The sequence below is a fragment of the Lentinula edodes genome (assembly GCF_021015755.1).
Source record: "Lentinula edodes strain Le(Bin) 0899 ss11 chromosome Unknown C8R40scaffold_70, whole genome shotgun sequence".
In the NCBI taxonomy this organism is placed as follows: domain Eukaryota; kingdom Fungi; phylum Basidiomycota; class Agaricomycetes; order Agaricales; family Omphalotaceae; genus Lentinula; species Lentinula edodes.
The window spans coordinates 1-27,966 of record NW_025764376.1 but is presented as its reverse complement, the minus strand read 5'-3'; the positions used below and the strand labels follow the sequence as shown (position 1 = coordinate 27,966).

Genomic DNA, 27,966 nt, shown 5'->3' with positions numbered 1-27,966 from the left:
TTTAGAAAGGTAAGGGAGGGAAATCCAAGTCACTGGTTAAGTGGGTAGCGCAAAGCAAGAATCTACAATCAACTCAAAATCAGAAGTAACAACAAAATAAGTAAAAAAACACAACGTCCATATCCGGGGGAAAAAAGAACACAGGTTCAAATCTATTGTGGAACAGGTAAGCTATACGGCGGAGCGATAAAACCACCCGCTTGCATTGCGCCCTTCCCGATACTTTGCGCAATCGCCTTTCTTTTATCTTCCCAAGCCTTCAGCGCCTTGAGGAGTTGAAGCACCTTGTCTCTCTTACCCTGGCGGATGTCATTGATGCTGACGCTCCCCATCTTCACGTCGTTATCGAGGAGGAAGTCAAATAGACGGAAAAGACCGTCGAGCTTGTCATCGCCTGGGTCAGCGGGGAAGGCGGAGTCTGGGACAGGAGGAGAGGAGGGTCGTCCTTTGATAGCTTCGGCAAGGCGCAGAATCGTCAGTCCTCCACATATCGCACCACTGGTATCTATTATCTGTAGTGATGAAGGCAGATGGGAGTTGGCCCAGTCAATGAGGCCGTCATCTATCGGAATGTTTGGTACCTGTATAAACGTATGAGTGATGGCCACGATGATAGTCCAATAAAGCGGGTTATACCAATGACTGAGAAACGCTAGCCCTCCTGGCTTCCCGAGAGGGTCTTGGTGGGGCTGGTCCCTTGCTGGCATCATCTACGGTTGTAGAGCTGAAGAACGATTCGAGCTTCACCCGCTCCTCCTTCGTGTCGCTATTAGTCGGTAGGCCCATCAGTACTCGTGCATCACGACTCGATAACTGGTTAGGATTCTCGCGGCGCAGCGCCTTCTGGGTTGCATCTCGAGCCGTAGGAGATGGTGGACGGGGAGCAGGGTTCATAGCTTGGGCGACCATGAGAGGGATTGTTGGTATATTCACGGATGAGATGACGGGTTCTGACAAAGAGAAAAATTAGAACGGCACCACGAAAGAAGAGTTCTCAGCTCACTCGTGTAATCTCTGCCTATTGTTGCCTTCATGATTGCCTTCATCCATTCCCTGATGACCACCTTTTCCTCCGAGCTGAAGAAATGTGTCTTGTCGTTTTCATGCTCGATCCGGAATCCATATTTCCCTGGATTTACATTCTCGTCAACAGTGACCTTGTATCCGATGATGTTGATGTATCCTTTGATTTTTGTCTCCTATAAAAATGTGTGAGATGTGGGGCAGTATAAGATTGAAGTAAAAACTCTTACAGAATGACTATCACTCCTCATATAATACATATGTGGTCCTTTCAGCACAAAGTACCTCAACTTCCAGCTGTTATACCGGTCGCCCTTCTTCCTCATCCAACCAGCATGGTCAGGTTCACCAATCTGATCCAAGATACTCTGACCAGGCTTCAGAGGACTCAGCGGCGTATTATCCCCACCACCGTTGGCCTTGACCGCACTTTGACCGTTCCCATTGGTTTGCGGAGAAGACTCGCTCGAGCTTCTCTTTTTCGTCACAGCATCTGCTGAGGGATTTGGGCCGGGGTATGACGAAGTGCGTTTGCGCAATAGAGAGGGATCACGGATGGTCCCTTCTTTATGGGGTGAAAGTAAATCTTTACTACTACTCTTCTCCTTTTCTTTAGGACCACTGGAGGATCCTGGCCGGGTACTAGGTTTTCTTGGACCAGTAGAAAATCGCGGCAGATGGAAGGATGATCCAGAAGTGGATTTGTCCACGAGTGAGGGTGGTACAACATCTTCGCTGGCTCTACGCAAAATAAGGATTAGCCAACGGTATAAACAAATCAATCAAACACCTACGCTGAATACCGCGGCGCAGGTTTCCTCCCTTTGCCCATGCCACTAAACGTGCCACCGAAGATACTGAGACGCTCCCCAGATTTCCCGGCATCAATGCTCTTCCTGGCTCTTGCATGGCTCTTTCCACTGACTGTATTCTTTCCATCCTTTCCATCTGTTTCCTTTCCTTTCTCGGTATCTTTCTCTTTCTCGTCCTTCTCCTTCGAGTCGCCCTCAGCAACAATAGCCGCGGACGTCGGCGATGCGCCGTCTTTAAACGAAGATCGACGAGAGTCCTTGCTTCCGGAAGCAGCTGAATCGTGGGAACGACCAAAGAGCCGTCGCCGCGCGCTCTGGGTCATCCCCGCGGATATTTCGCCCTTGGGTGTCCCATTGTGAGTGTGAAATAGTCCGATAATGGATATGAAAAACTCACTTCGCTCAAAGCAGCACGATCCTCCTCAGTCTCTGTAGATTGTGATATCGCCGTGACACTCGTGTTCAATGCGCTATCGCTGGGCGAAAGCGTAAGCTGAGCGGGTCTGAACTTCTGTAAATAAAGGAACCATTAGTCAACGAGTGGCAAGTGGACTAAATTCGCACTCACCAGTGCCTTCTCCTGGCTGTTTACGAACAGTTCATCCGACCTTGGGGAACCAAGCAAGTCACCTGTATGAGGTGCACTTTCTGGACTCATCAAACCCGCAGCCGCAATTAAAGCTCCGTTTGAGCCAAACGAATCTCTGAATCCGGACATGGAAGTCGCACTCCCTGGGAACGAGTGATGCGACTGGGATTGGGATTGATTTCGCGAATGCGTTGGGTGTGAGTACGGTTGAGAGTTGACTGAATGAGGTGACTGGGCGTATAACTGTGGTGACTGGTTCATCATTCTGTGTACAGACTGTGAACCGGCGAAAGGCGACGAAGGGTTCTCCAAGACTTGTTCATCGTAGTTGATAGAAGGTGGTCGACGGAGTTCTGCGATCGCGTTGGCTATACGAACACGCTTGCCAAATGCCATGATGCCTATCTCATTCTTGAGTAAATTGACATCGAGCTCGAGGAGAACATCGCCTGTAATCTCTTGTTCGGTAAACTTGGCGCAAACATCTTCGCCAAATCCTTTGCCTCTCACCCATTCAACCACCTCATCGACATTCCATTCGGATGGATGGGTCTTCTCCTTTTCCTTCGCCTGCTCGTTGTCTTTCTGAGAAGGCTGGGAGTTGGTTTGACTACTCTCGCTCGTCGTGACTGGAGCAGTAGCAAGGGCCGAAGAAGGTACTGAAGAAACACTATTGTGCTGTGATTGATGGGGACTGAAATGGAAGGCACCAGAGTTGCTATGAAATGAAGAGGCTGTTGGGGAAGGCAGGGCCACGAGTGTTTCACGCATGGGCGAAGGACTCCGAGCGACAGCAGCAGCAGGTGTGATTGTTCGTGGTGGGGTAGATGGAATCGACGGTGGTGTGATGGCGGAAATAGGTATGGGTATAACGGTAGATATAGTAGATTCAGAATGAGCGAAGCCGGGAGATGTCGGAGTAGGTAACGAGATAGATTTGGTGTCTGTGGCATCTTCATTAGTGGATAATGAAGGGAAGGAGGGTGCAGTCGCTGTCCGAGCGTCTGATTCATCGATTTCCTGTACTGGAAGCGTGAGATCCTGGTGGACCTGTGGTGTTTGAGTGGGTGCAGTGCCATTCCCCTCCGTGTCCTCGTCCACTTCTTCAATAGCGGAATGCCTACGGAAAAAGCTTGAAGAATGAGTGTAGTCTTCATCATCCTCACCATCACTCTCGTCACTCATCTCAACCTCAATAGGCGGAGCACTAGTCCTATTCCCCGCACTTATTCCTCCCATCATCATTTCGAGTTTCTCAGCATCCTCTACGGCTTTGCGTGCCTTTTCAGCTAAGCGTTGCCGCGTACTCTTGTGATGTCCGTCATCACCAAACTCCTGGTGTTCCGTATCGCTGAGTTCGTAGTCTGTTTCCGACTCACGATCGGTATCCCTGTCTTCCCTGGTACTGGCAAAACTAAAGCTTCTGGCACCGTCTCCGTCGATTGAAGAGGTTCGGTTCATTTTCAACTGTTCGATAGCCTTTTGCACATCGGTTAGGGTTGCCTTCATGACTTCGCCATCTGCTTCATTTCCGTTGACAAAAATGGCTGGAGCTTGCGGTGAAGATTCCGGCTCAGATTCTTCATCTAGTGGGTGTAAAGGCGTGTTATTTGAGGGTACATCATTTGCATCATCGCCTGTGGTAAACCCATTCGCAGTTGGTGCAGGCGCTGTGTAGCTTTGAGGAAATAAACCAGTTTTGCCTGCGAGATTTCGCCCCTTTGAAACTACAGCGTTAGCTCCTAGACATAGAAGTGGAGAAGGGAGCAAGGGAATTATAGGATACGAGAGCGCTATACGTACCTGCCACCATCCATCACCATAGGCTTCATCCTTTTCAATTACTTCTATCCGTTCACCAGCCCTGAACGGCACTTCATCATCGTTCTCGGGCGAGAAATCGTGAAGAGCATAGACGTAGTCAGGCATTTTCCTTCAGGTAACCAGGAAAGAAACAGAGCCTGGCACTGTCACGCAGGGTACAGCAGTGAGCAGGGGTATTAATGAAGGTTGTGAGAAATCCGTTGGACGTATGTGAGAAGAAGAATTATAGTATCGTTCGTTGCAGTTTTGGGACCTTTACTCGTTGACCTGAGATGTTTGTGGTCCTTCAGAGTGTCGAGCTTGGACTGAGGGCGTAGTTAGGATGGTTCTAAATCGGATATCTAGGACATCTCAGTCGAATGACCCCTCAGAAACATGCTTATATAATAATTCACCAACGTGGTCGCGGCACTGTCAGTCACTGTCAAACACACACCCGTCGCTGTGCCGTCGTTGCTGGCTAGGACTGTCGACATGAACGGGGAACTGAGGAAGGAAGTATACTTTACCCTTTCAGCTATATGCTGATCAACTATGGGAGGTAGACCCAGATGAGGTGCTCAAGCTAAATCCACCATGATGGTCTTTTACAGTTCCTTAGTCGTTGTACGACTTATAATGTCAATCAACAGCAAAGGTTGGTAATCCGGCACCAAAGAAAGCTCGGTAGCTGGCTTCGGCAAGGAGGGAACGCAGAGACAATGCCAATCCGCCAATGAAATCTGCCCGTAAATCTGCGTAGCGGAATATTCCATGAAATCATCACCTCCCGAGTCTGTCATTCGTCAAAACTAGACACCGATGAATCAACTTTTGCTCCAATGTCGGCTCATGACAGGGAAACTTGGAATCGCGCTTACACGCGTAGTGGTTGCTGCGATGTCAACAGATAGACATCGCAGAGTTATTCCCCGTTGAAGTTGAGGTCAATTTATATGTGCGTTCCTACTGGCAAGATAGGTCTATATGTGATTTTGAGGAACCGCTTCCAGTGTTAGCCAGTGTAACATCTCAAAAGCCCCGAACATGCAGGTCTTCTTCAAGGATCATAAGACTATGCCTACTAAGTAAGCCACTTATATCCCAAGCAAAAATAATTCAAGTTCTAGGTTCCGCCACAGCATTTCGAATGGAAGTTCATAGTGATTCGTTATGCAGGGTACTTGACTCCATACCCGCATGAGAGGCTGCTCATCGTTTGTTCTATTAAGATTTTGAGTTAATCAAACTATGGTTAAAGTGCGTTTCCGCATATACATTCTGCCAGTCAAATTTATATTTGGCTTTGCCCCTCCTTGTGTGGAAAGGGACAACTCGTGTATTCCTTGCACACCAATCTCAACTATTTTGGTATGCAACAAAGTTCTTAATCCATCCAGAAACATTCTTACTGTACACCGCGGATAGGTTTAAGCACCGACCTAAACTACTAAGGTCCCAAAATCAATTAGCATCTTGTCTGCAGATGACTCGTACTAGGCCGCCCAGTGCAAGCCAGTCACGCAACTTCCACTCGAGTCATTCATTGCTTTTGTGTCCCCCACCCTCGATTTATAATATCCTGATCTTCGAAGCTTAGTGCGTATCTTCATTGTATAATGGACAATTTGTGCTGTCGCAGGTCCCACTGATATCGGACGCGACTGAAGTAGAGTTCTAAATTGGCCTTCAGTACCGTGGAATCCAGAGTCACAATAGTGAGATTCATCTATGCACTCAACACTCGATTCGCCTTTGTTTATAACAGAGAATCGATTCTGCCCTGACAGTCAGAAGCGCATCCACTTACAACCCAAGGTCCAAGAAGATATTCCATACTCTGTACGTATCACATAGTACATTATAGATGTGCTCTAATCACGGTACAGGACGATGCCGCCCCAATATCAGCGCCCTCGGCCATCTAAGCAGACAATCTTAACCCGCTATGGTGGATGGCTTCCAGCTAAACCTGAGGTTTATGAAGCATTCTTCAATGATCTCCTGCGCACGTACGACCCAAAGAGGCCCGGAGCTCATGTCCCGGCAGTTCAAGAGTTTGAAGATGCCATTATCAGTAGTTCTGATATCGGATTGCTTAACTTGTTCGAAAAAGCCTTCATACAATCTGCACCCGAAAACAGGGTAAGTAGTAGTTTATACGTTTTCTGCCGCAGATACATTTCATTGCAATGGTCCTAGGTTCGAAATTTTCAACAACTGTTACACTGCATGGATAAGATTGTTGTTGCTGCGCCCAAATTTCAGGTGTCTCGAAACGAGCAGGGCGAAATTACCAGTGGCGAACCCATTGGTGTCCCCTTGTATCTTCTGCTCGATCTTCTCAGTAACACGGCTGCCGGTTACGACCTCTTTCGCAACACAAGATTCAATGATGCTCTGAAGGCTTTGCTCGATTCTTGGGGCAAGTACCTTCAGAGCTCTAAATCCAACAATACACTCAACAACAGTGACGAGGGTTGGTTCAGTAAACTTGGATTAGAGACTCTTGACAATGGCCGCGGCATATTTAATGATATCTACGAATGTCCCGATGAGACTGCAGTGAATCGTGGCTTCACCTCCTGGGATGCTTTCTTTACCAGGAAATTCAAACCGGGTGCTCGCCCTATTCAGCCTCAGCCAGATTTCCCTAATTTCTTCATTTATAATGCTTGCGAATCTACCGTATTACGCAAAGCAACAGGAATCAAGGAACACGACCAGTTCTGGCTCAAGGGCCAGCCTTATTCAATCTATGATATGCTTGCCACCATACAGGACGATAGAGTTGCCCAATCGTTCATCGGTGGGACCGTCTATCAGGCTTTTCTCTCTCCGTATGACTATCACCGCTGGCATAGCCCCGTAAATGGTACCATTCGCGAGATCCAGATTATTCCGGGAACATATTATGCGGCGCTGCCTGATGAAGGGGCAGAAAAATCTGATCCCGACTTCCAACCTGGAGACCCTCGAGGTGCTATCATCCGCTCCCAGGCATGGCTGACCCAAGCTGCTACTCGTGCTATCATTTACATCGATGCCGACAACAAAGATATTGGTTGCGTCGTATTTATCGGTGTTGGAATGGTCGAGGTGTCGACGTGTCAGGTCAGCGTCAAAGTTGGAGGTAGTGTCAAAGTTGGTGACGAGCTCGGGATGTTCCACTTTGGTGGCTCGACTCATGCGCTCATCTTTGGACCCGACGTCAAACTCAAGTTTTTTGATTACGTTCAAGCCAACGAACACTTACACGTCAATATCCCTTTGGCCGCAGTAGAAATTTGAAGGTACCTTCTACGGATTCCAGCAGCCAGGGAGTTGAGACAATATTCACTCGTAAGATCCATTCAATTGAATCCGGAAATTCTATACATGTACAATATTGGATAAGAAGGTTGAAGTTAGGTTGTCAGTTAGGTTGTCACAGTGGTCATGGATCGCGTGTACTGCTGAATTCTCAAGTTCTCTTTATTTTGGATGAATGCCATGAATGTCATGCACAATTGGCACACATCAAACGTTTATTCAGATTCTGTTGTTTTCGAGGGGCCTTGCGAAATTGGGCGTACATTGAGCGCTACATACTTATTGGTTATTGACAATGTTATTGTGTATTCCTACATTCATTTTGTTTTTTCATCACTAAGGTAGCCCCCGACCGGAATTCACGGCATTCGCTACCTGGCTCGTATTTAAGCGATTAAATGCGTATCTAGTGCTGAATATCAAGAAACTCAATCTCAAATGGAGTCCAATTGAAGACTTACCTTTCATAGCTATCCAAATACAGATCTTCTGTATTGCAGGTGCGTTTGAAGCTTGGATGGTTGAAGAGTTTACTTGTCCATCTGTCGAACTTTTCTCCACGGGGGAGCTCGAACCCTCTGTACTGTTTCAGAACGTTTGTGGCTCGATACAACCCTAGAATGAAGAAGGCAATAAGTGTTTGTCATAGAAAAGAAACTGATTTCTGTGGTGTGAGTCACTTACACGGGCCAGCCATAACATCCACAAGGCCAAGGTCTTCTTCATTTTCAGGAATCCATAAACCCAACCCAACAGCGAGAGCTTTCCTTTCCCCCGCACCAGAAACTCCGTCAATTCGAACAACTTCCTTCTCGGTACGCTCTAAAAGCTCAACAAGGCCCTCGATTGATTCATGAAATTCTTTTCCTCCATTTATTTGCGAATCTTGATCTTGTGCTTGTAAATATCGATAGAAAGAAGGAACTAGTGAGCGATTGACATGGTCGCATTGCAGTCTGACAAGTGCTCGGGCATCTGTTATACTATGAGTGATATGTCTTATGACTATACAATTACTCCGAATACTTGCATGGGTTGGTTGTGGGAGGCAAAAGGCTGCGACCATTGGAAGTGACCGCAAGACTAACAAAGGCCAAGTAAGTGGAAAAATATGCAGGCAGCGACCTGAATATGCACTGCGACCCAGTACTTACTCGTTGATGTATTCTAGAATCACAGTGCTCTCATTGAGAGCTCTCGGAGGATGAAAATTGTTCAATTTGAGCCCTGGTACGAGGCCTTTTGGTGAAACCTCGAGAAGATCTTTGGGTTTCTTGTACGGATCTACTTCATCTATTTAACAAGCACATATAAGCTCTACATCATGGTCAGAGCTAGCAATGTCCTCACAGTACTTTAGGGCTCTCAAGTCAATCCCATTGTTCATTATACGAGCGTCGAGAGCAAATAAAGACGTACTTTGTACTGGATCTGCAAATATTCAAAGCTTACCCACACCCGTTGAACGAAGGGGCAGAAGCAGCTTCCAAAGAGGGTCAAGTCCTGATCTTCTGTATGAGACTTTACGGTCTCGAGAGCATGTCCTGTACACTCGTTGCGATACGTCTTTCCGGAATCAGTTTTGGAGACCATGACGTCGAAGAGATTGAGCAAAACGGACCGGAATTACCGTCGGAAGCGGAATCAAAGATCAGTGCCTTGTTTGGCATCGTCCCTCAGGTCAAATATTTTTGCCGGGCCGTATGTCAGTCAGTCAGTCAAAAAAATGGACTACACATGGGGAGGATGTCGAAGTGACTCGAGTCAAGAAAAAAAGAAACAATATGGTAGCGGCGAGACTCGAACTCGCGCGAAGTCACCTTCATTGGGAAGCAAGACTGGGAAGATACCCAACTCTTAAATCCAACGCCTTAGACCAACTCGGCCACGCTACCGTTGAGTTCATCTGAACGACTGTCCCTCGTATATAGATCGCCACACGACGGACTAAATGTCTTTAAGAATTGCATTCTAAGATGTATTGATACGATGTAAATCATATACATATGCAGCAAGTGGATACAGAAAATTGAAGAAATTATATGAAAGAAGAGTACATACTACGAGGATAATCATGAGCAGGGCTGACAGTCGTCGAAGGAAAATGAACGGTCTCATGCAACGTATGCGAATGTATCCTTTGACCCTTCTACTCTTTCAATATATTCCTTCTCGAGCAGGGTCTCTATGGCCTGTAAACCACGAAGTAAGAGGTCAAACAGAGTTCATTCAGTTCAATACTACCACGAACCTTCTTAATATCAGGAATTTTGGGCGCGAATCGATGAGAAATCTGAGAGATGACTTCCTGGATAAGGGCTTGGTTCTTCATGGTCTTTCGTGCTTTCATGATACTGGGAAGCGAAGTGGGGTAAGTTAAGGAACAACACGATATTTTACCGAGTCACTTACCGGACGATGGTGGCTTGGACGGCGTATTTCCGGTCCTCGTCGACAGCCTTGAGAACCTCGTTTGTCTCTTGCTTGACTTCGGCCTTGATGGGAAGATTAAGGTTGACACGAATCTTCTTGGATTTGAAGCCTGGAAATCAAATCACCCGATGAATTTCATGCCGAATCCACTCAGTGAAACGACATACCCGGGTTCAGATCATACTGATCAGCCTCCTCATTAATCAAAATCTTAGCCTTTACGAGTAAGGCTAACACCTGCGTTAAGATGTCCTTCCCAATGGACGTTGCAACGAAAATTTCCTCGAGCGACATCGTGTCGTTCTTGTTATATAACACCAAAACCGCCATCTGATATGAGCTCGTCATCAGAATGTACTTTTGGTTGAGGTAGTTCGTCCGAAGCTCGTTCTTCGAGTAATTCCACAGCCATGTGAGCTTGCGTCCAGAGTGCTTTTGTTGGTAGTACTTTTGGAACCGGTCGTAGGTGGTGAGGATTTCAGCTGGGATAACGAATTCGTGTGGAGGGGGGTTCAGAGGCCAGAAGTTGGTGCCGAGGACCATAATACTGAAGGTAATATCCATGTCGTCGTGGTTCTGGGTCATTCGCTCCTTGAAGGAGTCCGTGAGATCTTTGCTCAAGCTCATGTCTAGAAGAGGTCTATGAGTACGAAACACAGAAGGAGACAAAGTGCACGAACCGGTAAACATGCGCTGGAGCTTGTTGGTGTACTCGAAACCGCACGCTTCTTTCAGTTTCGATATCATGCTGGCTTCACTCTCGTCTGACGCAGAGACGCTGTGGATAAGTCGCTTTGAGAGCTTAGTGGTGTAAAAGGTTTGGAAAACATCCTTATCCTCGAGATATTTGAATAGGACCATCTATAAAATGATCAACCGTCTTGAAATACAATCGCAAGACAGTAGATTGTATTACCACTCGGTTCAAGGCGCCTTCCAAATCTTCCTCTTCAGCCATCTTGTTATTCTTCCTCAGCAGCATGTCCGCATGCTTAGCAATGAGTTCAGGAGATTTAGTGGAGGAAGTACCGGTGGCGGCATTACGATTGACGAACTCTCTGCAGGCCTTATCTAAACTGGCCGCGAACCCAGCCTCACTCTTGAAACTCCGAGCAACAGTCTCGGAGTTTTTCTTATGCACTTCGAGAAGTGCATCAACGTATACCTTTGGATCAATACTGTCTGCATTGCCTCCTTCTCCCACCAACTTTGAAATAGAGGACAGACCGGCCTGCTTCACGTGACCTTCAAATCGTTTGCGGAGAGGCTCCAGACCCTCTGGAATTCGGGACAGCAAAGCGTACATACGCTGAAGGTCCTCGTCTTGATCGAAGTCGAGCAGCTTTTGGAAGCTGTCCCACATGAGCTCAGAGTGTTCACGGATGAGGACGTGTTCACATTTTGATATGAGCTCTTTCCGGGTTTTCGTATGCAGGTATCTTTCTATACGGTCTTCCTCCTCTCGTAGACGATCCTCCGCCTTCTTGAGGTACTCGGAGACAGTGTTAGATGCAAGGAACGTTTCAGACTCCATCTTGTAGTACTTCTCGGTCGCTTCAATGAACGGAATTTCAAAGTGCTCTTTATATACATCAAGACACTCTTTGATGAGATCATTGTTGTCGAGGCCGAGAGAGACGAAAGAAAGGACGACCTTTTTCACCAGACCCTGATCAATCACTTCGCCGTTTCGTTGTCGTTCGATGAGACGAAGGAGGGCACCGACAAGCTTGATGTTGTCCTGCTGTATAGGAACGAAGAAATGCTGCTTCCATTGAGCCAGGGCAAGCTACAGATTGATTAGAAATGCTTATGACACGCGCAAAACACACGACTCAACAGTGTAGACTTGGTAGACCGTCTTCTTTCCTTCGTCTCGCTCTCTCTTCACCCAATATCGATTAAGGTATATGAATAAACGGTTTAGGAAATTCGCGCCAGTCGTATACCGATCCCATTCAGTGGCATAGTATCGTAACAGTTCTTCATCTTGTAGCCCAGCGGTTTTCTTGAATACCGACCAATAAGTATTGACGTAACATATAACATACACTCATCTTACCTCCTTCATCGGCTTGAAATGATCCACAAAGTATTCCTGTAACTTCATGTATAGATCTGCGCCGACCAGGTTAGCACCACCTAGCATATAACATTTTGAATCAGATCGCGCTAGGGAGCGAGGGAAGAAAGTCTACTCCGATTGCTATCTTGCCTTCCTTGCATTTTCGTCGATGTACAATAGTTGTACACTGTCGTGTAGAGGTTTGTGTAACTGTCAAAATTCATGCCAGTGTCGAGCTTGTTCATTATATGATCCACACCCTGGCTCAAGAAGGCCCATGTTTCGTCGAGGTCAGCTGCGCGAGCAGGGGGTTTAGTAAATGCGCTAGATGACGAAGACGATGCCATGGTTCAAGGTAAAGATGTGTGGAAGTAGAAAGAAAGCCGCCAATTGGTCACGCAGGGTCCGCGCGGCACTGACTTTCGGTGTAAAGTCGGGCGCTTAGTTGCTTTAAGTTTTGCTTCGATATAACGAGCTCTTCCTACTCAGCAACGTCCGGTGAATCTGAACACAGAATATGTGTAACATTTTGAAGTCATTCTCTAGTGACAAATTCCCTCTTTTGAACTTCTGACTACACAGTAAATGTAGAAGGTGCAGCAGCCCAACACAGTGTACCGCTCAAAATATTAGTAAGTTGGAAGTTTGCAACGCAGTACCCTATGAACCTGGCAGTGGTCGCTCCTTCTGATTTAGCCCTTCGTGCTTCATCGATAACAACTGCTTTGACATTTCGAGATTGATGTCATTATTGCCATTATTGCCCCTGTGTTCGATGCCAAATTGCCAATGAATTTTCTCGTTACACCATCACAACTGCAACTGTAAAGAATGCTAGAAGAACCGAGCTTCAAAGCAAGTCTCATATTTTATATTATTCGTCTTTCGGAATCGATGGCAATATTTCAAAAAAAGCATATGGTGGTATTCGGATCATACCTCTAAGAAAAGACATTCGGAATGCCTGGTGCCGTCCGTCTCCTTCTTGAACCTGTACCACCATCTAGCTTCTATTTTTCCAAATGTCATCTGCTCAGCTCGCTTCGTTCAAGGTTCCAGCCGTTGACAATGAGCCAATGGTCAGTAGGGCTCGTTATCTCAACCCAGTGTCTACTCACACTCTTCGGATCTACTAACAATCGACAGAAAGCGTACGCGCCAGGCTCGGTCGAGCGCATTGCTTTGGAGCATGCAATCGCAGAAATGGAACAACAGCTACCTTTTGAAGTCCCCTGTGTAGTTAACGGCAAGCCTGTACGCGCAGTCTACCTACCAATCCATAGACCGATTCTAATCTATTCAGGTTAAAACCGGAAAACTTGCGAAACAACCGATTCCCCATGACCACGCACGGCATCTCTGCACTTATCACGAAGCTGATCCAGAAACTGTCGAGAACGCGATCAACGGCGCGCTTGCTGCTAGAGCAGAATGGGAAAGTATGCCTTGGAATGATCGTGCTGCCATCTTCTTGAAAGCAGCTGACTTGGTCAGCGGGAAGTACCGGTATAAGCTTTTGGCTGCAACTATGCTGGGTCAAGGAAAGAATGCATGGCAGGCAGAGATCGATGCCGCTGCTGAGGTTCGTCTGATTTTCGGTGTTTTCATGACCCGCTAAGGTTTTACTATCTTAGTTGACTGACTTCTTACGATTCGGTGTGAAATTCGTGGAGGAATTGTATGCTCAACAGCCATCGAAGAACTCAGCTGGAGCTTGGAAGTGCGTCATATCGTTATAATCCGAGATCTTCTCCGGTTGACGCGTTCGTCGTTTTTCATCTAGTCGGATCGAGTTCCGACCTCTCGAAGGCTTCGTCTTCGCTGTAACGCCCTTTAACTTTACTGCTATCGGGGGCAATCTTTGCGCAACACCTGCTCTTGTAGGCAACGTCGTCGTCTGGAAGCCTTCACCTGCTGCCACCCTTTCCAACTACATCGTACATCAAATCTTCACTGAAGCAGGTGTCCCTCCAGGCGTCATCCAATTCGTTCCTGGACCTCCTCCAGAAGTCGTTGCTCAAGCTATCGGACACAAAAATTTTGCGGCGCTAAACTTTACTGGAAGCACATTCATATTCAAGAAGTTATGGAAGGATATTGCTGCGAATATGGACAAATACAAAGGATACCCAAGGATTGTGGGTGAAACTGGGGGGAAGAATTTTCATGTCGTGCACAAGTCCGCGGAAATACGGAACGCAGCGATTCAGTCGATTCGTGGTGCATTCGAATACCAAGGCAGGTCTTTGACACGATTTTACATTAAAATTATGCTGAGGATTATATTTCAAACCTAGGCCAAAAATGTTCTGCGTTGTCGCGTCTTTACGTATCTTCGTCTGTATGGTCGGGGGGCTTTAAAGACCTTCTGTTATCGGAAACCGCGAAAATCAAGGTCGGGTCGCCCTTGGATTGGGGTAACTTCATGGGTCCAGTAATGTAATCTTTACTCGTTCTAATTTGACACAGCTGTATTCTCACGAGAGTTCTCTTAATACAGTGGCCGTCCTGCATATGACAAAATCACTGCATACATCCAGAAAGCCAAGGACGCTGGAGCTGAGATCCTCATTGGCGGCACTGGTGAAACAGAACCTTGGCAAAATACCCGTTCATAGTGCTCATACTTCGTGATTACTAGGTGACGACTCAAAAGGCTACTTTATACAACCGACGGTGATTCTGACCAAAGATCCACATATGGTGACGATGGTCGAGGAGATCTTTGGTCCCGTCTTGACGGTGAGGGAACACACCGAGTGACTAACTTCCAATCTTTCTCAACCGTGTTCACCGTGTATAGGTTTATGTTTTCGAAGATGACGACTACGAGAAAACGTTGGAACTGGTCGATACATCAACTGAATATGGTCTCACCGGTTCAATGTACGTGTAATCCTCTATCATCGTATCTGAGCTGATGAATATTAATCACGCCAGCTTCGCATCGGAGCGTAAAGCTCTCATCACCGCGACCAATACCCTTCGGAACGCTGCCGGAAACGTCTACTACAACGAAAAATGCACCGGTGCCGTCGTTGGTCAACAGCCGTTTGGTGGTGCACGCGCGAGTGGAACGAATGATAAAGCGGGAAGTATAAGCATCTTCTATAGGTTCGTTAGTGCGAGGAGTATCAAGGAGAATTTCGTCGGACTGGAAGATTTCCATTATCCTTCGAACTTGGTTTAGGGGAGAGGTACAGAATTTGTAAAGAAGCTGAAAATTTGTATTTTGGTGTCACTGTTCAAGGGGTACATGAATCATGCTGACTTGAAATTAATATCCAGCCGCTGCCTGACGGGCTCATGATCAGTGAGCTTCTATTCATTTGAGTGACAATTCGTTCACACGAGGCGCCATGCACAAGCATTGGATTCACAGGAAAGTGTTCTACATATCAGTGCCACAGTCACCCTCCGTTACTACAACTATGCACCAAACTTCAATCCTCCAAACCGCAATAGTGGAAGGTTTCGAATTCAGTCAGCCTAAGGAAGAGCACGAATGAGCCTATGTCACCAATATAAAACAGTAAAACAGACCTCTGTAGAAATTTTTAAAGATTTCTTTTTCCTCATTACGAACAACGCCCATCATACTATTGATTTCAAGTAATCCGGCACAGATGGTACGACAGAGAGGATCTGCCTTGAATTTGAAAGCAACCTTCTGCACACGTTCTGGCAGTGTGATACCCCTTTCATTGTATTTGAGAAATCCATAAAAGTCCCCCTTCACTTCGATTTCAATGCCTTCGGATATGCCTAGGTGTTGTCTGACGCCCTCGTGACCGAAGAAATCCTTCAATGCTGTCTTGGACCTAACATCATCTCCCGGCATTGGTTGCCTACTCTTCGTGTCCTGTCGGTAGTAAACTTCAAGAATCTCGTTTCTGGCGTGCATCGAGGGTACCGTAAGGGAACGAATACGCCTTTCGGCGTCTGCAGTGTCCAGAGCGTTAGCATGAGCTCGGGTGTTCATCTGGATTTAGGTGCAAAGATTCAGATTCAATGTCTCCCTTCATGGAACGCTGATATCACTCACGGGTTGAGGTGCCGCACCTGTGCATGTGATGGAAGCAAGTCCGAAAATGAACAAAGTCGCTGAAAGGCGCATGACAATTTTACTGAGTTAGGGATCGCTTTACCGTCGATGAAGTGCCTCAAACTTTTGACCAGCAAGAGATTGAGGAGGAAACTTCACTAACGAATGCGGTGAAGAAAGAAGGGATAGTTGCAAAGGGCCTCGCAGGCTAAGTTTTAACGCGCAGCCGGTTACTGTCAGGGCGGCGGGCTGTGTCTGGATATCTCTCCTAAGAGTCAGACTCTCCATCATAATATGATGGGCTAAAATCAAGATTGGATATCAGGCTATGTATTATTCGTTGTGAGGAGTTAGGAGAGCATACTTACATGAGCAGTAAGTCTGCGAACACGTTGGGAGACGCTAGCTATGAGTGAACCGAATCCTACCGAATCCTCTTCCTCATTTCTGAGATCCCTGGAACCCTGAGGATAACCTTTTGTTGAGCTACATATAATATATACATAATTCTCCTGATGTTCAGCCGCGGGGCCGTTGCCCATTTATATTCCTCCAACGGGCTCGTCAATATCTGTTCACGTCAGGTTCACGTCTGTACATGTGCATATGGGTTCACAGTTATCGATGGTTACACAGATATACCCGCTTCAAGCTCCCCAAGCAACATCGTGCCATCTTTGCTTCCTGTGAGTACTGCAGATTGGCGTATGACGGCAAAATAGATAGTGGATGAAATTCAGAAAACGCAAGGAATAAAACGTCGTAGAATTGCAAAAAAGGGTAACAGAGATATAAAAAAGAAGTCAGTAAATTTGAAGCAAAAGGCAACACAAAACTCACGTATAGGCTCTTTTGGATGGAAGTCCACAGATGTTACCGTTCCTTTATGGCCTGGGAGCTGAGAAAGAGAGAAGGGTTAGGTTTGACTTGGAAAGCGACTATGGAAGACCCAAAGAATGGCAGCAGGCGGCATTACACCAGCACAGCACACTCGGCGATGCCTTGATACTACGTTCGCTTCGCACATAAAAACCGGACAAACCAAACTCTCACCTTATAGATTAACTTCCCACTCTCCACCTCCCACACACAAACCATACGATCTGCACCCCCTACCGCCACCCTCTGTCCGACCTTCCCACCATGAACTTCCTCGTCCTTCGTCCAAGCACCTCTCAGGAGCGTATTCTCAAATCCCGCAGGTGCGCCTCTTAGTACCCGGTGAATCCTCGTGGGACTAGGGCTGAAGGGTCTAATGTCGTGAATAATGACATTGGATGACATAGACGGAGACAGGAGGAAGTTGCCGTCAGGAGAGAGCGTGAGGGAGGTGGGCGTGTCAGTGTGACCGGCTAGGGAGAGGAGAGGTTGGGTACGTGGATAGGAGCCGTTGGTGGTCGCAGTAGGAGTGTTTCGGAGGTCGTATACCTGGAAGAAAATGTCGATTAGTTGATGAAATATAATAGAAATTTACAAATGGAAGGAGAGAATATCAGGAGGGAGCAATCTTACATGGATTTCATTATCCAAAGCCGACACGTACACATTCTGTCCGTCTTTCGACCAACACACTCCCGTTACGGGACAACCAATATCTATTGTCGTCACTGGATGTTTTCCTACCCCTCCATCATCAGTACTGCTTTCCCAAACTTTGACCGTTCCATCGTCACTGCCTGTGACAATCAGCTCTGTCCCACTGCCGCTAGCCATGGTCCGATCAAGAGAATTGATGATTCCCGAATGAGCGCGAACTTTTCGCACCCTCTCTCCAGTTGTCGTATCGACCACAGAGAGAAGATGATCTGCAGATACAGTATATATCCATGGCTGGAACAATGACCATTGGAAGTCGAGCAAGGGGGCTTTTGCGAGGCTGGAAATCAAGCCAAAGTTGGTGTTTGGTGAGTAAGTGTTCCAAAGAGATAGGGAGCGGTCTGAGGAGCAGGCTGCGAGGTGTAGACCTGACGGAGAGAAGCGACAAGAAAGGATTTCACCCTACGACAAAGTCTGTCAGTACATTCAAAAGGATAACGAGATATAGATATACTGCTAACCGAATGTGCGCCCGCAAGACTGACAATTGGAGCATCTAATCCACTTGTTCGTTGTACACTTCGTATAAGACTTTTGTTTCGTGGATCATTATTCGAAGAAATAGCTATTTCTCTCGTTGTCGATGCACCAGAACCGTCAGAAGAACTTTTGGCGCGTTTTATTAGGGCTCCTCCTCCTGGCGGGGAAACGGGACGCTTTGACATTACGAGGGTGGAGAAATTGCAGAGCTTTTGTCCTTTCGCGACGATGAAGAATCAGAAGAGAACAAAAAGAAGAGCAAAAATTCCCGATGATGGTAGGGGTAGTTGAATAGCTGTCACGCTTCGTTTTCACTGCATGTAAAAACTAAAAACAGGGCCTAACCGGGAATTGAACCCGGGACCTCGTCGAACGGATATTTTCACACCCTAACAACGAATCATACTCCTAGACCATCAGGCCACATAAAACTAAACGATTTGTAGAGTTCAAAAATCTCAAAGTTCTGACATGCACACTACCCTGCCCACACCGACGATGAAACAATAGGAAACAACCCTCAACGCGGTTTTGGGTCTATGTAGAGTATACCTGAAAACTCGATTTGGGTCAAGAATGAAGGAATTATCTAGATTCTAAGTAGAAGGAAACTTAACCCAGATCAGTAGACAAATAACTAAAGCGCAATGGATATGGTTAGCTCCCAACTCTTTCGTCGCATTATCCGAAGAACACAGCTTACTTTATCGATTCCCTCAGCACTTTCCATCATGCCCACATTATCGTGTGACACGCCCTCTACCCAGTCCACAGTGGCATTCGCTGGCCATCCGAAAGTCGCATTAACCATACTGACAAAATTCTGGCCTCGGGTATAGTGCGTAGAGCCTTGTGTCTGCAAAAGATATTCGAATGTTAACAAGGATAATGGGCTGAAACAAGAAGTTTGTTCACCTCCGCCTCACATCTAGTGTCTCCATTTCCATTGTCAGCCTGTTGAATAGAAGCATTTTGGTCAGTGAAGATATTCCCCAGCTTGATTGTGAATAGAATCACCGTTCCCCAGGCGTAATTCACAATCCGTGAATTATACAAAGACAGAATTGAATCCCGATCGAGTTTACTCCCGTACGCAGGGAAATCGCCTGCCAAGCCGTATTTGTAGTCGTCTATACCGGAACATGACGCGTTAGGGTACGGTCGGTCAGCGGAAAGCCACATGAGTGAGCCGGGATTACCTGTATATCCGTAGTTTGTATTTAACCTGAGGAATATGCTGAATAGTACGAAGACATAGACTTACCGACCCAGAAATGAAGACGGTCGTCGTTCTCGGTTGTCTGGCGTAAGCCAGCGTAACGCTGGACAGTCTGACCTCCCGCAGAATGTCCTGCCAGAACAACAGTCTAAGCAGAAAGTCAGCAGGGGGTATTCTCAATAGCAGAAACGCTCACTTTTAGGTTTGGATATACACTCTTGTTCATGTAATGCTCAATTAACGCATCGAGGGCCTTGAAGCTACTATAATCAGAGACGCCGGTAGGACCGACATTTTCGTGCCCACTGATCCACGTCGTCATGCCCCAGATCAAAACGTCGGCCTGAGCTGCGCCAGCTTCCACATCGACTTGAGTCCAGAAGCATGGTGCCATGATAGATATTTGGGAACGGGAGATAGAGGAATTCTGATAATTAGCCAGATAAAGAGCGTTATTCATAGCGTTCCAATAGTACCAGCAATCACGAGGCTATTCATTTGCGAATTGAAAATCAGACAGAAGGAAAAAGACCGGTAACGCGTACTTTCCCAGGTAGAACGATAACTGCTCTGGTCACCTCGTTCGGGATTAGCCCAGTTGTTTGATAGACAGGCTGCGATATCATACGTTGGAAAATAGAAAATCCGAGGTCATGACGAAGGACCCACGAGCATGGCCCCAGAATCATTTAACGTCCAATTTGGATACGCCGTTGCATCTGCGACTTGGGGCATTGACTGCCAGCCTCCATCCGGGCTACCGCCAACAGTAGGATCAGGGTTGTTCTCCTGACGAACGACGTGCTCCGCTCTTGGAGGACGCCGGGGAACATTGGCGGCAAGCGTTGACACCGCGAGTGCCAGCAAAAGTGGTATAATGGTTTTCATCGGTGGGGAACGAACGAACGAGAGTCAGTGAAAGAATGTAGTGGGGACGATAGGACACAAGAGTAATGGGGGTGTTAGAAAGAAACCAAGGGCCGCGCTATTTATTATTTATCCCACCGCGAAATTGCTTGCGAATGCAGCAGGAATAAAATTTATACACATTCAATAAGGATAAGAAATGTAAATTCATCCGTTGGATCGTCCAGAGAAATCCGAGTGCTTCAATTAAACCTCTATCCGGCGGGTAAAGGGTGGATATTAAGTCGGATGAGACCAAGAAGCAGCTGCATTCGGACCCGATTTGGGGCAGAGCCCTAAGTACAAATATCGATTAGGCAAATTTGAATGTTATTTGCGTTGTGGTGGCATGCAGTTGAGCACAAGGGAGCGCAAGAGGTGGAAATATTGTACTGGTGGTGTGTTAAATTTTGAAACTACGGAAACCGACTCGGACTAACTTACATATATTCCAGCAAATCAATTCAGTGACCACGCCGCGTATACAGGACGGGAAGCAGAAAAGGCTCCGGTGTTACGCGAGAACCAACAGGAAGCTTATCCGGCTGCTCAAAGGTTTTTCTTCCGCGCCTGGGATAGAAGGGGAAGGATCCCACTAGAAAACTCAGGAAGAGAAGGTCTTAGTGAGGTCGTGGTCGGGAATCCTGACGTGACTGCCCATCAATGCCCATCACATATCCTATCTTATCTTATCGGAAATGCTTGTACACACTTCAGACTACGAAATTCCTCGACGTGGATCATATCCTATCATATCGAGCTCCTAGTGAATCTGCAGCTGAGAAGACACTTGTAGATCTCCACCTAAGGTTGGTTTTGCAAATTCCAGTTTGTGCAGCAGTACATAAGAGAGATCGCTAATACTCAAGCCAAACTGAAATTCCCCATCTCTTGATACAACTTCATAGTACGTATGCCCATTGATTTCCAGTCGACCAGACTCGATATGTATCCTCCGCCTCCACCAAAAACAAAAACAAGGGAAATGTGCATAGAACAATGTCGGCAATGTGAGAAATGGGCCCCGCGATGGATTTTGAAGTATTTGACTATAGTATCGTATGGCAGAATACTAGTATGGCGCATATGTAACAACCAGCGTGATCACAAAGCTACAATATCGACTTTTATTCCCAGCGAACGAAGTTCCCCTAATCGAGGATGGTCAAGCATCTTCCTAGCTTGCCCATCCGGCGCAGTGATGAATACTTCAAGAGGTGACACACTGTTACTATGGGAGGAAGAATCGAGACGAGAAGAAAGACATAGAAACAGTGCCTCCATCGTATCATATTCCATCAAGACAGGTGTTGAGCATAAATGAAGCTCCAATCGATGTAGTGCGGGGAAGGGACTGCCCAATGACGATCCCGGACCCAAAGACACTGTGGTTGAATCTAAATACGAAAAGACACTTGCAACAGAAAGTTCGGATGTCTTCCCAATATCTCTAAGCACAAGTGTTTTGAGGGCTGCAGTGTTCTGAAGGCTTCCTTCTAAGATCCGCGTATGTCCTGTGATATCCAAATGACCAAGATTGAAAGCGGATCGCTTTTCAAAATCTTGGATGACGGACTTCAGTGAATCATGAGCAATGATAGATAAAGATGTGAGAGCGGGGCAAGTTATCGAGTTGAAAAATGCTTGAAGGACATTCAATGCACCTGGACTCTCTGACTGTTCTACCACAAGTTCTTGGAGACCACGAAAACACCCAGAATTCAGGAAAGAATCCCAACCGTGCTTTGGTTTTAATTCTCGCACTACTAGTCTTCGCAGGCGAGAAAGTAGTGTAGACATCCTCAGAACAGCATCGTATGGAAAGTTTGAAATTGAATAATCTGTAATTTGGGCATGGAGTTCGACCGAGAGCGTAGTATTAACTTGGGACAAATACGCTTTGCCGATGGTCACCCACGATTTTAGGTTTGGTGCAGGTATATCAACTGTTTGCACATTACAGTCCAATTGTACTCGCAAAGTTCTTAACAATGGAAAGGAGTCTTGCGAGAAGACCATGCTCCCGAGATTGGAACCTTGACTTCCACCCAGATATAGAGATTCCCATCGCCGAGAATGAGAGGATATAAGAACAGATATTCCATAGGCACGATCATCCGAAGATGAAACGGGTATATCGAGGTAGATAGCAAGAGGAAGTGCGGCTGACCGACTGAGGTAACTAGATAGAAGGGAAAGACCCAAAGGAAGCCGATTGTTACCAGTGCCATTTTTGCGTGATGGAAATCGTCGGTGGCTGACAAGGCGATCTGCTTCGATTTTGACTCGAGTCCAAACTCTAGGTGTGCGCATGGCTATATCTTTCCAGCGACGACACACCCGGCTATACGTCCACGGAGGAGAGCCAAGATCAAGAGAATGACCTGCAGAAGGGAAATATTCTCCAGGATCCGTATAAATCCCAGCACCCTGTAAGAATATCTCCACCAGCAGATCCTCAGGCATACGTCGCATAGGATTGAGTATCTTTTTCTGCTCTGAAAGTGCCTTGACAAGCTCAGCTTTGGCACCTTCAAGCTCAGCAAGGAGGGCCTTCACCGAGATAATGCGAGCCTCAAGGTGATTGAGTTTCGATTGGCCGTTGCCTATGAACGATCGGAAGATATTCCCTTCCTCTTCGGTGAAGAAATCGTTGGTATGTAGGAAGTTATCGATGCGGGCCTTAGCTAGAGGAAGATGTAGAGGAGCGGTATCAGATGAGTATCCACATTGTGGACATGCTTTAGTGCACTTGGTGGTCATGACTGATGTAAATGAGATACTAACTAGTAGTTGAAAAGCTGGAACAGTAGGCTAAGCGAAGAGCCGATTGAGAGAGAGAAGAAACTTACGGAGACTGGGTATCTCGAAATCAACGGTGGAGGTGTGGGATCAAGGATATAGTAAATAAATGCAAATTAGCGCTCACTGGACTAGCCTTCCCTTATAACCGAGGTAGCGCCGGCAAGCGGCATTGCCCGCTACGTCGCTCTGGGTAAAACCCAGTTAGAAATAAACATTACGGTCCGTTTCAATACACTGATAACACTGGTTCATTATACATCGACTATCGCTCATCGACCATCATCACATATTGCTCGAAATAACATTGCATACGATTCTCGACGGTAGCCTTGATCATGGAGAACCAATCCGCTTATTTCTGCCAAACTGCTCAAGCGCCATTGTACATCACATCTTCGCAGAAGTTCCATCATCTGCAGTAAAAAACGGCATAAATAATAGACCCCACACAAGTAGCAAGGCATACGGTGACAATCGGGGCGTTTCGTCTGGTGTTTCTTGCGTCGAGGTTCCTGTTTAGTATGTCCATTCTTGCGATGTTCTATCAGTTAGTATTAATACACAGACTGTTTCAGAATGGTTGGCACGCACTGATGTTGGCACGTACAGTGGCTGCTTCATCTAGAGGTGCAGACAATGTTTCACCCACCCGCTTACGAGGAAGAGGGGGGGCTTTGCGGCCAGTAGTCATTCTAACCATGGCTGTTAATTTATGGTGGGAGTAACCGTCTTTATACAGATTTCATTATAAACCGGTCAGCACAAGCATAAGACAAATTCAAAACAAGATCTAGTAATAAGTTAAAGGAGGAGTCCTGTGATCCTAGTGAGTCTCCAAGGATGGTTCAAATCACGATCAATGTTTTCCAAAATCCATAATAACTGAAACCGAGCGTTAGACATTCCCGTAACAGAAACATCATGCTCACATGTTCGGGAGGGTGAAGCCCTAACAACAATGCTCTTTTGTAGCGTTCTAGCCGAGTAGAACCAGCTCCGGGACCGTATGTTGCATCACTAGTAGATAATTAATCAGGAAACAGTCCAAAAACAGGAGTCAATCTCACTTATCGAATTTTAATAATTCATTCAATACAACAATATTCGACGATTCGTAGCAGAATGGAAACCAAAACGAGTTTGCGGCGCCCTCCTCGGCAATACGTGGTTTAGGTTCAATTGGAACATGTCGAATAGAATTCAATCGTCGCTTTTTCAACCGCCTCGTACCTGAGAGACATAAAGATAGTAAACAAGGAATAGCACAAATCATACCTTCAACATGGTCCTTGATATGTAGATACTGCTTGATATCTCGGTTATCTGGAGTCATAAGTGGTCTCTTCATCGTCTCATAGGTTTCAGTGCTTGAAGTGTTGGATTTGGAAGTTTTATCTTTCTAATTTGACTGTTATTTAATTGAATTGCAGACAATCCATCATACACAGTACAGAGAATGTCTAAAACTTCTACGTACAACTGAGACAAAAACTGTACGAAAAAAAACCACGATCGGCGTTAGTTAAAGGGGTCGATCTACAGCGTTACATAGATGCCAAATCCCTGGGCACTTATGAGTCTCTAAGATGGGAAAAAAAGCAAAAGTCTTACCTAGATTCCTTCAATGTGTGGTGTACACATTGTGTGGTTGAAAGATCGTCACGACATAAAGGCCAGGTCATTACGAAAGTCTCCGTCAAACCGGGTACAACATCGAACATTGGTGTGGTTTCGGCTCGTTCAATCCATGCAGGTGAGACTCCGGCGAAAGCAGCAAAGCCTACACCATAATCGATCCCGATTTTGAACGATAATGCACAGATTTCGACTTTCGATTCCCCGTCACTGATGAAGCTCCTATAGATGTTGCAAAGCAGAAAACCGATATTGAAAATGCCCATTGCACCCGTTGAGTGCATCTTGAATGGCATGACAATGTCAGTGTGAGTAGGTACCCCGCGAACATTTTGCCAATTTCGCAAGGTTTGGAATATCATCAGTACTTCCATGTCAATTCCATTTCCTGAGTACGGCGTGAGCGCAGTTGAAATGGGCTGATCGAAACACGGTGAGCATTAATCAAAAAACAACAGTGAAATATACCAATGATTGAACAAATTCCTGTATCATTTTCGCTGGAAGATCATCGTGAAATGATGGAGAAGAAAGGCGGTCAAGCCATTGGCGCACAACGTAGTTGCAGGACTTCAAGTGGGCTCGTGTCATAATACGAGGGTGGTTGTTGAGTAAAGACCGGAGCGGCCGAGTGGATAACACAATGTCTGTATACATCGAAAAGTACTTCACCTAGTTAATGTAGACTCTTAATAAGAGAGACCCTTGTAATCCACCGTAACAGTTAAAAATGCTCGACAATCTATAAGCGGTCTCATATGATCTGTAATGTCTACGAACTTTGTTTTAGCTGTAATGAAACAGGCCCTTATCGTAGATGAGACAAACAAGGTGGCTGACAGAAGTAAGGACAGACACTTATCGTGAAGTACACCCGATACCAACAGCAGAGACAATGACTAGATGTAAATGTGATGCATAATGCAAGAACCAATGGATCTACACGTTCAGGAGAAGGACGGGCAACTGACGACGGCAGGGACCCAATCAATTTTCTTCTGAGACTAACAGGAAAGACCATGACTGAATTTGATTCGATGCATAATTGCAGTTTTTCTTTACTGTAAGACCCAATGAATCTACACGCTCAGGAGAAGGAGCGGGCACCTGACAACCACCGCGACAAATCTCCTATTTCCAAGAATTATATGTGACATTTCTGTGGGTACCGTATTTTGTTTCGATACAAAGCCTATTCGACTAATTAGAAATCGCAAACGATATTGAACAGAATGTTATCATCAGCAAAATACAACGCTTTCTCTCTCAACCCGTCCCAATCGATCCTTCGTTTTGGATGCATGATGTCAAGCGATATCGTCAAAACAGATTTCTGGGAGGTATTTGTGGACAAAGACACATCAATCTGACAGAACATAAGTCGATTTGTCCCATTAAAGTGACACAACTAACCGAGGGACATGAAGTACATGTTTTGTCAATAATGCAAAAAAATTCATATAACATATGCGCCACGGTGGATGTTAAACCGAAGGTGGACCGACCCCGTACGATGCTAATGACGATGTTTAGTGCATGCCATGGAAAGCTTGCCGGATGAGGACGCCGTGCGTTTTGGCTGATCAATGTTTGAATTGTTAACAGAGCTGTTTCGTCGCTAATGCATGGTCAGGAAACGTTGGTATTGTACCGAGAAGCAAAACATACCTTAATAATTGTCGTTCAATTAATCCATCTACAGCACGAAGATGTCTTTGTATATCCAAAATATCACCGGTGAAAGCGATATATGGAGTTGAACAAGAAATATCTACGTCAGTGGTGGTAGTGCTGTTAAATTTCCTGAGATAAGACATTCCCCAGCTGTTTGCCTCGACAAAGTTCCCTTGGTTCGCATTACCAGACAGGTTTTTGAAAGTGATCTTGTAACAATGTCGATCGCCAACAAAGCGTGGTCGGAGGAAAGTCACCGCCGAGTTGGGATTGCAAGTTGAAGATGTCGGAGCATTCCGAAGAAGATCAAAACCACGTTGAGAGTATTTGTCCACCGCTCTTGCCTGGACCTCCGTCATTGGTAACGTAAGATCGATGAGCAGTGACACTCTACGCTCAAGGGTAAGATTGGGGAACAAACAATACGCGGCGTCATGAGAGAGAATGTTCATTACGCAAGCTGTTCAAAGTGTCTTCAGTTTCAAATCACAACGAAAAGCTGTTGACTCAACTTGAATGAAACGAAAGGATGGTTGCTAAAGGTGAACCCAGAGTACCCATCAATTGCACTATCAATGGCCCGCGTTTAAAATTCCACACTGCAGCGATGTTGTTGAGTTTATATTCGCGAATATCTTCTTCTACAGCGATTCCACCGAGGGGAGTCTCGTCATCGAAAAGCTTGCATAATCGGGTGAAATCAGCAGCAAAATCGTCCAGCTGATCAACAGTAGGCATGAACAAGAAATCGTGGGCTAAGAACCAGAGTCCGCTTGCAATGGCCTGTGGTAAATGACAATAACAATCCAGATCGCCTCCATATTCAACTCGTGTGAATAACCTCAGTGCAGTGGAACCGGAAACCATCAATCCCGTTGAGGTCTATAGATTCAACAGTAATATAACCCAGGCGTCGATACTTGTATGAGAAAAAAATATATACCTGTAGATTTTGAAAATCTTTCAAGACCTTGACGTCGTCAAAAATCCCGCGATACGCCCTTTCAATGCAAAAGACACGATTCTTGTAAGCCGTTGTGTGTTGTCGGAACAAGTGGCAACAGCGACCGAAAGACTCCAAATCAACAGGAGAGAGATGGTTGGTTATATTCTCTAGAAGATCAAGGGGTCTATGGTAGAGTTCGGCTGAGAATCTATACAGGTACATTAGGTAACTCACAAGTATTCACGACTTGCCATTGCTGCCTCTATCAAATTATCAAACTGTACAGATTATATACCTCAAGCGTATCGCAGTAAGACAGGACAAACCATACTGTCACTGGTTGTGAAACTTTCAAGACACATATGAATCTTTTACCATACGCCGATTCGCGGTTTCACTCAACGGAGAGACAATGAGACAAATGTCCCGGGACTGGTTGGAGGAGCAAGACTTCGGTTTCAGTTCCGGGTAACAACATAATTAAATTCCTACGTACAGCCAACAGAATACGACGAAAAGGAATAGTGCGAGTGAATATACCGTTATTACATTAGTAAATCCAGGCAAATTACAATGAAAGAATAGGTTAAGTGAGCAAGGAGGCCAAGCATTCAATCACTTTC

General features: G+C 46.0%; 11 protein-coding genes and 2 non-coding genes across 13 annotated transcripts; 2 read left to right on the top strand and 11 right to left on the bottom strand.

Annotated features, from left to right (window-relative positions):
- Positions 1-152: 152 nt before the first annotated feature.
- C8R40DRAFT_1177795 (uncharacterized protein) lies at positions 153-4,353 on the bottom strand (the record flags this gene model as incomplete). Its single annotated transcript, XM_046232739.1, has 7 exons — positions 153-581; positions 637-950; positions 1,004-1,199; positions 1,254-1,764; positions 1,818-2,176; positions 2,233-2,346; positions 2,404-4,353. The coding sequence occupies 7 exons, from the start codon at positions 4,351-4,353 to the stop codon at positions 153-155; spliced, it is 3,873 nt and encodes a 1,290-aa protein (XP_046079536.1).
- A 1,767-nt stretch (positions 4,354-6,120) lies between these two features.
- C8R40DRAFT_1177794 (phosphatidylserine decarboxylase) lies at positions 6,121-7,518 on the top strand (the record flags this gene model as incomplete). The annotated part of the gene is made up of 2 exons (XM_046232738.1): positions 6,121-6,372; positions 6,430-7,518. 2 exons carry the CDS (start codon positions 6,121-6,123, stop codon positions 7,516-7,518), a joined length of 1,341 nt encoding a protein of 446 aa, XP_046079535.1.
- Positions 7,519-7,875: 357 nt separating this feature from the next.
- C8R40DRAFT_1163951 (glutathione S-transferase) lies at positions 7,876-9,132 on the bottom strand (the record flags this gene model as incomplete). Its single annotated transcript, XM_046230431.1, has 6 exons — positions 7,876-7,945; positions 8,001-8,122; positions 8,246-8,522; positions 8,566-8,622; positions 8,694-8,832; positions 8,955-9,132. 6 exons carry the CDS (start codon positions 9,130-9,132, stop codon positions 7,876-7,878), a joined length of 843 nt encoding a protein of 280 aa, XP_046079534.1.
- Positions 9,133-9,324: 192 nt separating this feature from the next.
- Positions 9,325-9,434, bottom strand: C8R40DRAFT_t297. The gene has a single exon. It is a non-coding gene; the product is annotated as a tRNA-Leu (tRNA).
- Positions 9,435-9,491: 57 nt separating this feature from the next.
- Positions 9,492-12,463, bottom strand: C8R40DRAFT_1134741 (Cullin). Its single transcript, XM_046229320.1, has 9 exons — positions 12,171-12,463; positions 12,035-12,114; positions 11,813-11,980; positions 10,889-11,761; positions 10,653-10,833; positions 10,140-10,601; positions 9,952-10,081; positions 9,791-9,893; positions 9,492-9,731 (listed from the first exon to the last, which is right to left on the bottom strand). The coding sequence occupies exons 1-9, from the start codon at positions 12,382-12,384 to the stop codon at positions 9,654-9,656; spliced, it is 2,289 nt and encodes a 762-aa protein (XP_046079533.1). The 5' UTR covers positions 12,385-12,463; the 3' UTR covers positions 9,492-9,653.
- Positions 12,464-13,059: 596 nt separating this feature from the next.
- Positions 13,060-15,227, top strand: C8R40DRAFT_1163949 (delta-1-pyrroline-5-carboxylate dehydrogenase; the record flags this gene model as incomplete). The annotated part of the gene is made up of 10 exons (XM_046230430.1): positions 13,060-13,116; positions 13,184-13,291; positions 13,341-13,619; positions 13,672-13,757; positions 13,821-14,275; positions 14,335-14,476; positions 14,538-14,620; positions 14,679-14,779; positions 14,841-14,923; positions 14,978-15,227. The coding sequence occupies 10 exons, from the start codon at positions 13,060-13,062 to the stop codon at positions 15,225-15,227; spliced, it is 1,644 nt and encodes a 547-aa protein (XP_046079532.1).
- A 136-nt stretch (positions 15,228-15,363) lies between these two features.
- Positions 15,364-16,375, bottom strand: C8R40DRAFT_837260 (uncharacterized protein). Its single transcript, XM_046236393.1, has 3 exons — positions 16,083-16,375; positions 15,581-16,019; positions 15,364-15,526 (listed from the first exon to the last, which is right to left on the bottom strand). The coding sequence occupies exons 1-3, from the start codon at positions 16,152-16,154 to the stop codon at positions 15,522-15,524; spliced, it is 516 nt and encodes a 171-aa protein (XP_046079531.1). The 5' UTR covers positions 16,155-16,375; the 3' UTR covers positions 15,364-15,521.
- Positions 16,376-16,710: 335 nt separating this feature from the next.
- Positions 16,711-18,343, bottom strand: C8R40DRAFT_1163948 (WD40 repeat-like protein; the record flags this gene model as incomplete). Its single annotated transcript, XM_046230429.1, has 5 exons — positions 16,711-16,775; positions 16,923-16,980; positions 17,136-17,510; positions 17,595-18,080; positions 18,140-18,343. 5 exons carry the CDS (start codon positions 18,341-18,343, stop codon positions 16,711-16,713), a joined length of 1,188 nt encoding a protein of 395 aa, XP_046079530.1.
- A 151-nt stretch (positions 18,344-18,494) lies between these two features.
- C8R40DRAFT_t296 lies at positions 18,495-18,581 on the bottom strand. The gene has a single exon. It is a non-coding gene; the product is annotated as a tRNA-Pro (tRNA).
- C8R40DRAFT_837148 (uncharacterized protein) lies at positions 18,562-20,349 on the bottom strand. Its single transcript, XM_046236391.1, has 7 exons — positions 19,923-20,349; positions 19,574-19,867; positions 19,423-19,525; positions 19,176-19,357; positions 19,074-19,112; positions 18,862-19,014; positions 18,562-18,795 (listed from the first exon to the last, which is right to left on the bottom strand). Exons 1-7 carry the CDS (start codon positions 20,064-20,066, stop codon positions 18,781-18,783), a joined length of 930 nt encoding a protein of 309 aa, XP_046079529.1. The 5' UTR covers positions 20,067-20,349; the 3' UTR covers positions 18,562-18,780.
- A 785-nt stretch (positions 20,350-21,134) lies between these two features.
- On the bottom strand, positions 21,135-23,192 carry C8R40DRAFT_837203 (uncharacterized protein). The gene is made up of 2 exons (XM_046236392.1): positions 23,136-23,192; positions 21,135-23,084 (listed from the first exon to the last, which is right to left on the bottom strand). Exon 2 carries the CDS (start codon positions 23,044-23,046, stop codon positions 21,388-21,390), a length of 1,659 nt encoding a protein of 552 aa, XP_046079528.1. The 5' UTR covers positions 23,047-23,084; positions 23,136-23,192; the 3' UTR covers positions 21,135-21,387.
- Positions 23,193-23,475: 283 nt separating this feature from the next.
- C8R40DRAFT_1177787 (uncharacterized protein) lies at positions 23,476-23,788 on the bottom strand (the record flags this gene model as incomplete). Its single annotated transcript, XM_046232737.1, has 3 exons — positions 23,476-23,501; positions 23,555-23,629; positions 23,680-23,788. The coding sequence occupies 3 exons, from the start codon at positions 23,786-23,788 to the stop codon at positions 23,476-23,478; spliced, it is 210 nt and encodes a 69-aa protein (XP_046079527.1).
- An 844-nt stretch (positions 23,789-24,632) lies between these two features.
- On the bottom strand, positions 24,633-27,597 carry C8R40DRAFT_1177786 (uncharacterized protein; the record flags this gene model as incomplete). The annotated part of the gene is made up of 7 exons (XM_046232736.1): positions 24,633-24,651; positions 24,700-25,142; positions 26,236-26,341; positions 26,392-26,857; positions 26,910-27,279; positions 27,341-27,527; positions 27,578-27,597. 7 exons carry the CDS (start codon positions 27,595-27,597, stop codon positions 24,633-24,635), a joined length of 1,611 nt encoding a protein of 536 aa, XP_046079526.1.
- Between the last annotated feature and the right edge of the window lie 369 nt (positions 27,598-27,966).

Bases quoted from the DNA above. Each gene is read 5' to 3' on its own strand.
- C8R40DRAFT_1134741 (XM_046229320.1), bottom strand. From the start codon at position 12,384: ATGGCATCGTCTTCGTCATCTAGCGCATTTACTAAACCCCCTGCTCGC. The intron at 11,981-12,034 runs GTAAGATGAGTG...TCGGTATTCAAG, and splicing joins ATTTCAAGCCGATGAAGGAG to AAAACCGCTGGGCTACAAGA. The intron at 11,762-11,812 runs GTTGAGTCGTGT...ATCAATCTGTAG, and splicing joins CGGTCTACCAAGTCTACACT to CTTGCCCTGGCTCAATGGAA.
- C8R40DRAFT_837260 (XM_046236393.1), bottom strand. From the start codon at position 16,154: ATGCGCCTTTCAGCGACTTTGTTCATTTTCGGACTTGCTTCCATCACA. The intron at 16,020-16,082 runs GTGAGTGATATC...ACCTAAATCCAG, and splicing joins CAGGTGCGGCACCTCAACCC to ATGAACACCCGAGCTCATGC.
- C8R40DRAFT_837148 (XM_046236391.1), bottom strand. From the start codon at position 20,066: ATGATTCTGGGGCCATGCTCGTGGGTCCTTCGTCATGACCTCGGATTT. The intron at 19,113-19,175 runs GTGATTCTATTC...TCTATTCAACAG, and splicing joins TGAATTACGCCTGGGGAACG to GCTGACAATGGAAATGGAGA. The intron at 19,015-19,073 runs GTGAACAAACTT...TATCTTTTGCAG, and splicing joins ACACTAGATGTGAGGCGGAG to ACACAAGGCTCTACGCACTA.
- C8R40DRAFT_837203 (XM_046236392.1), bottom strand. From the start codon at position 23,046: ATGACCACCAAGTGCACTAAAGCATGTCCACAATGTGGATACTCATCT.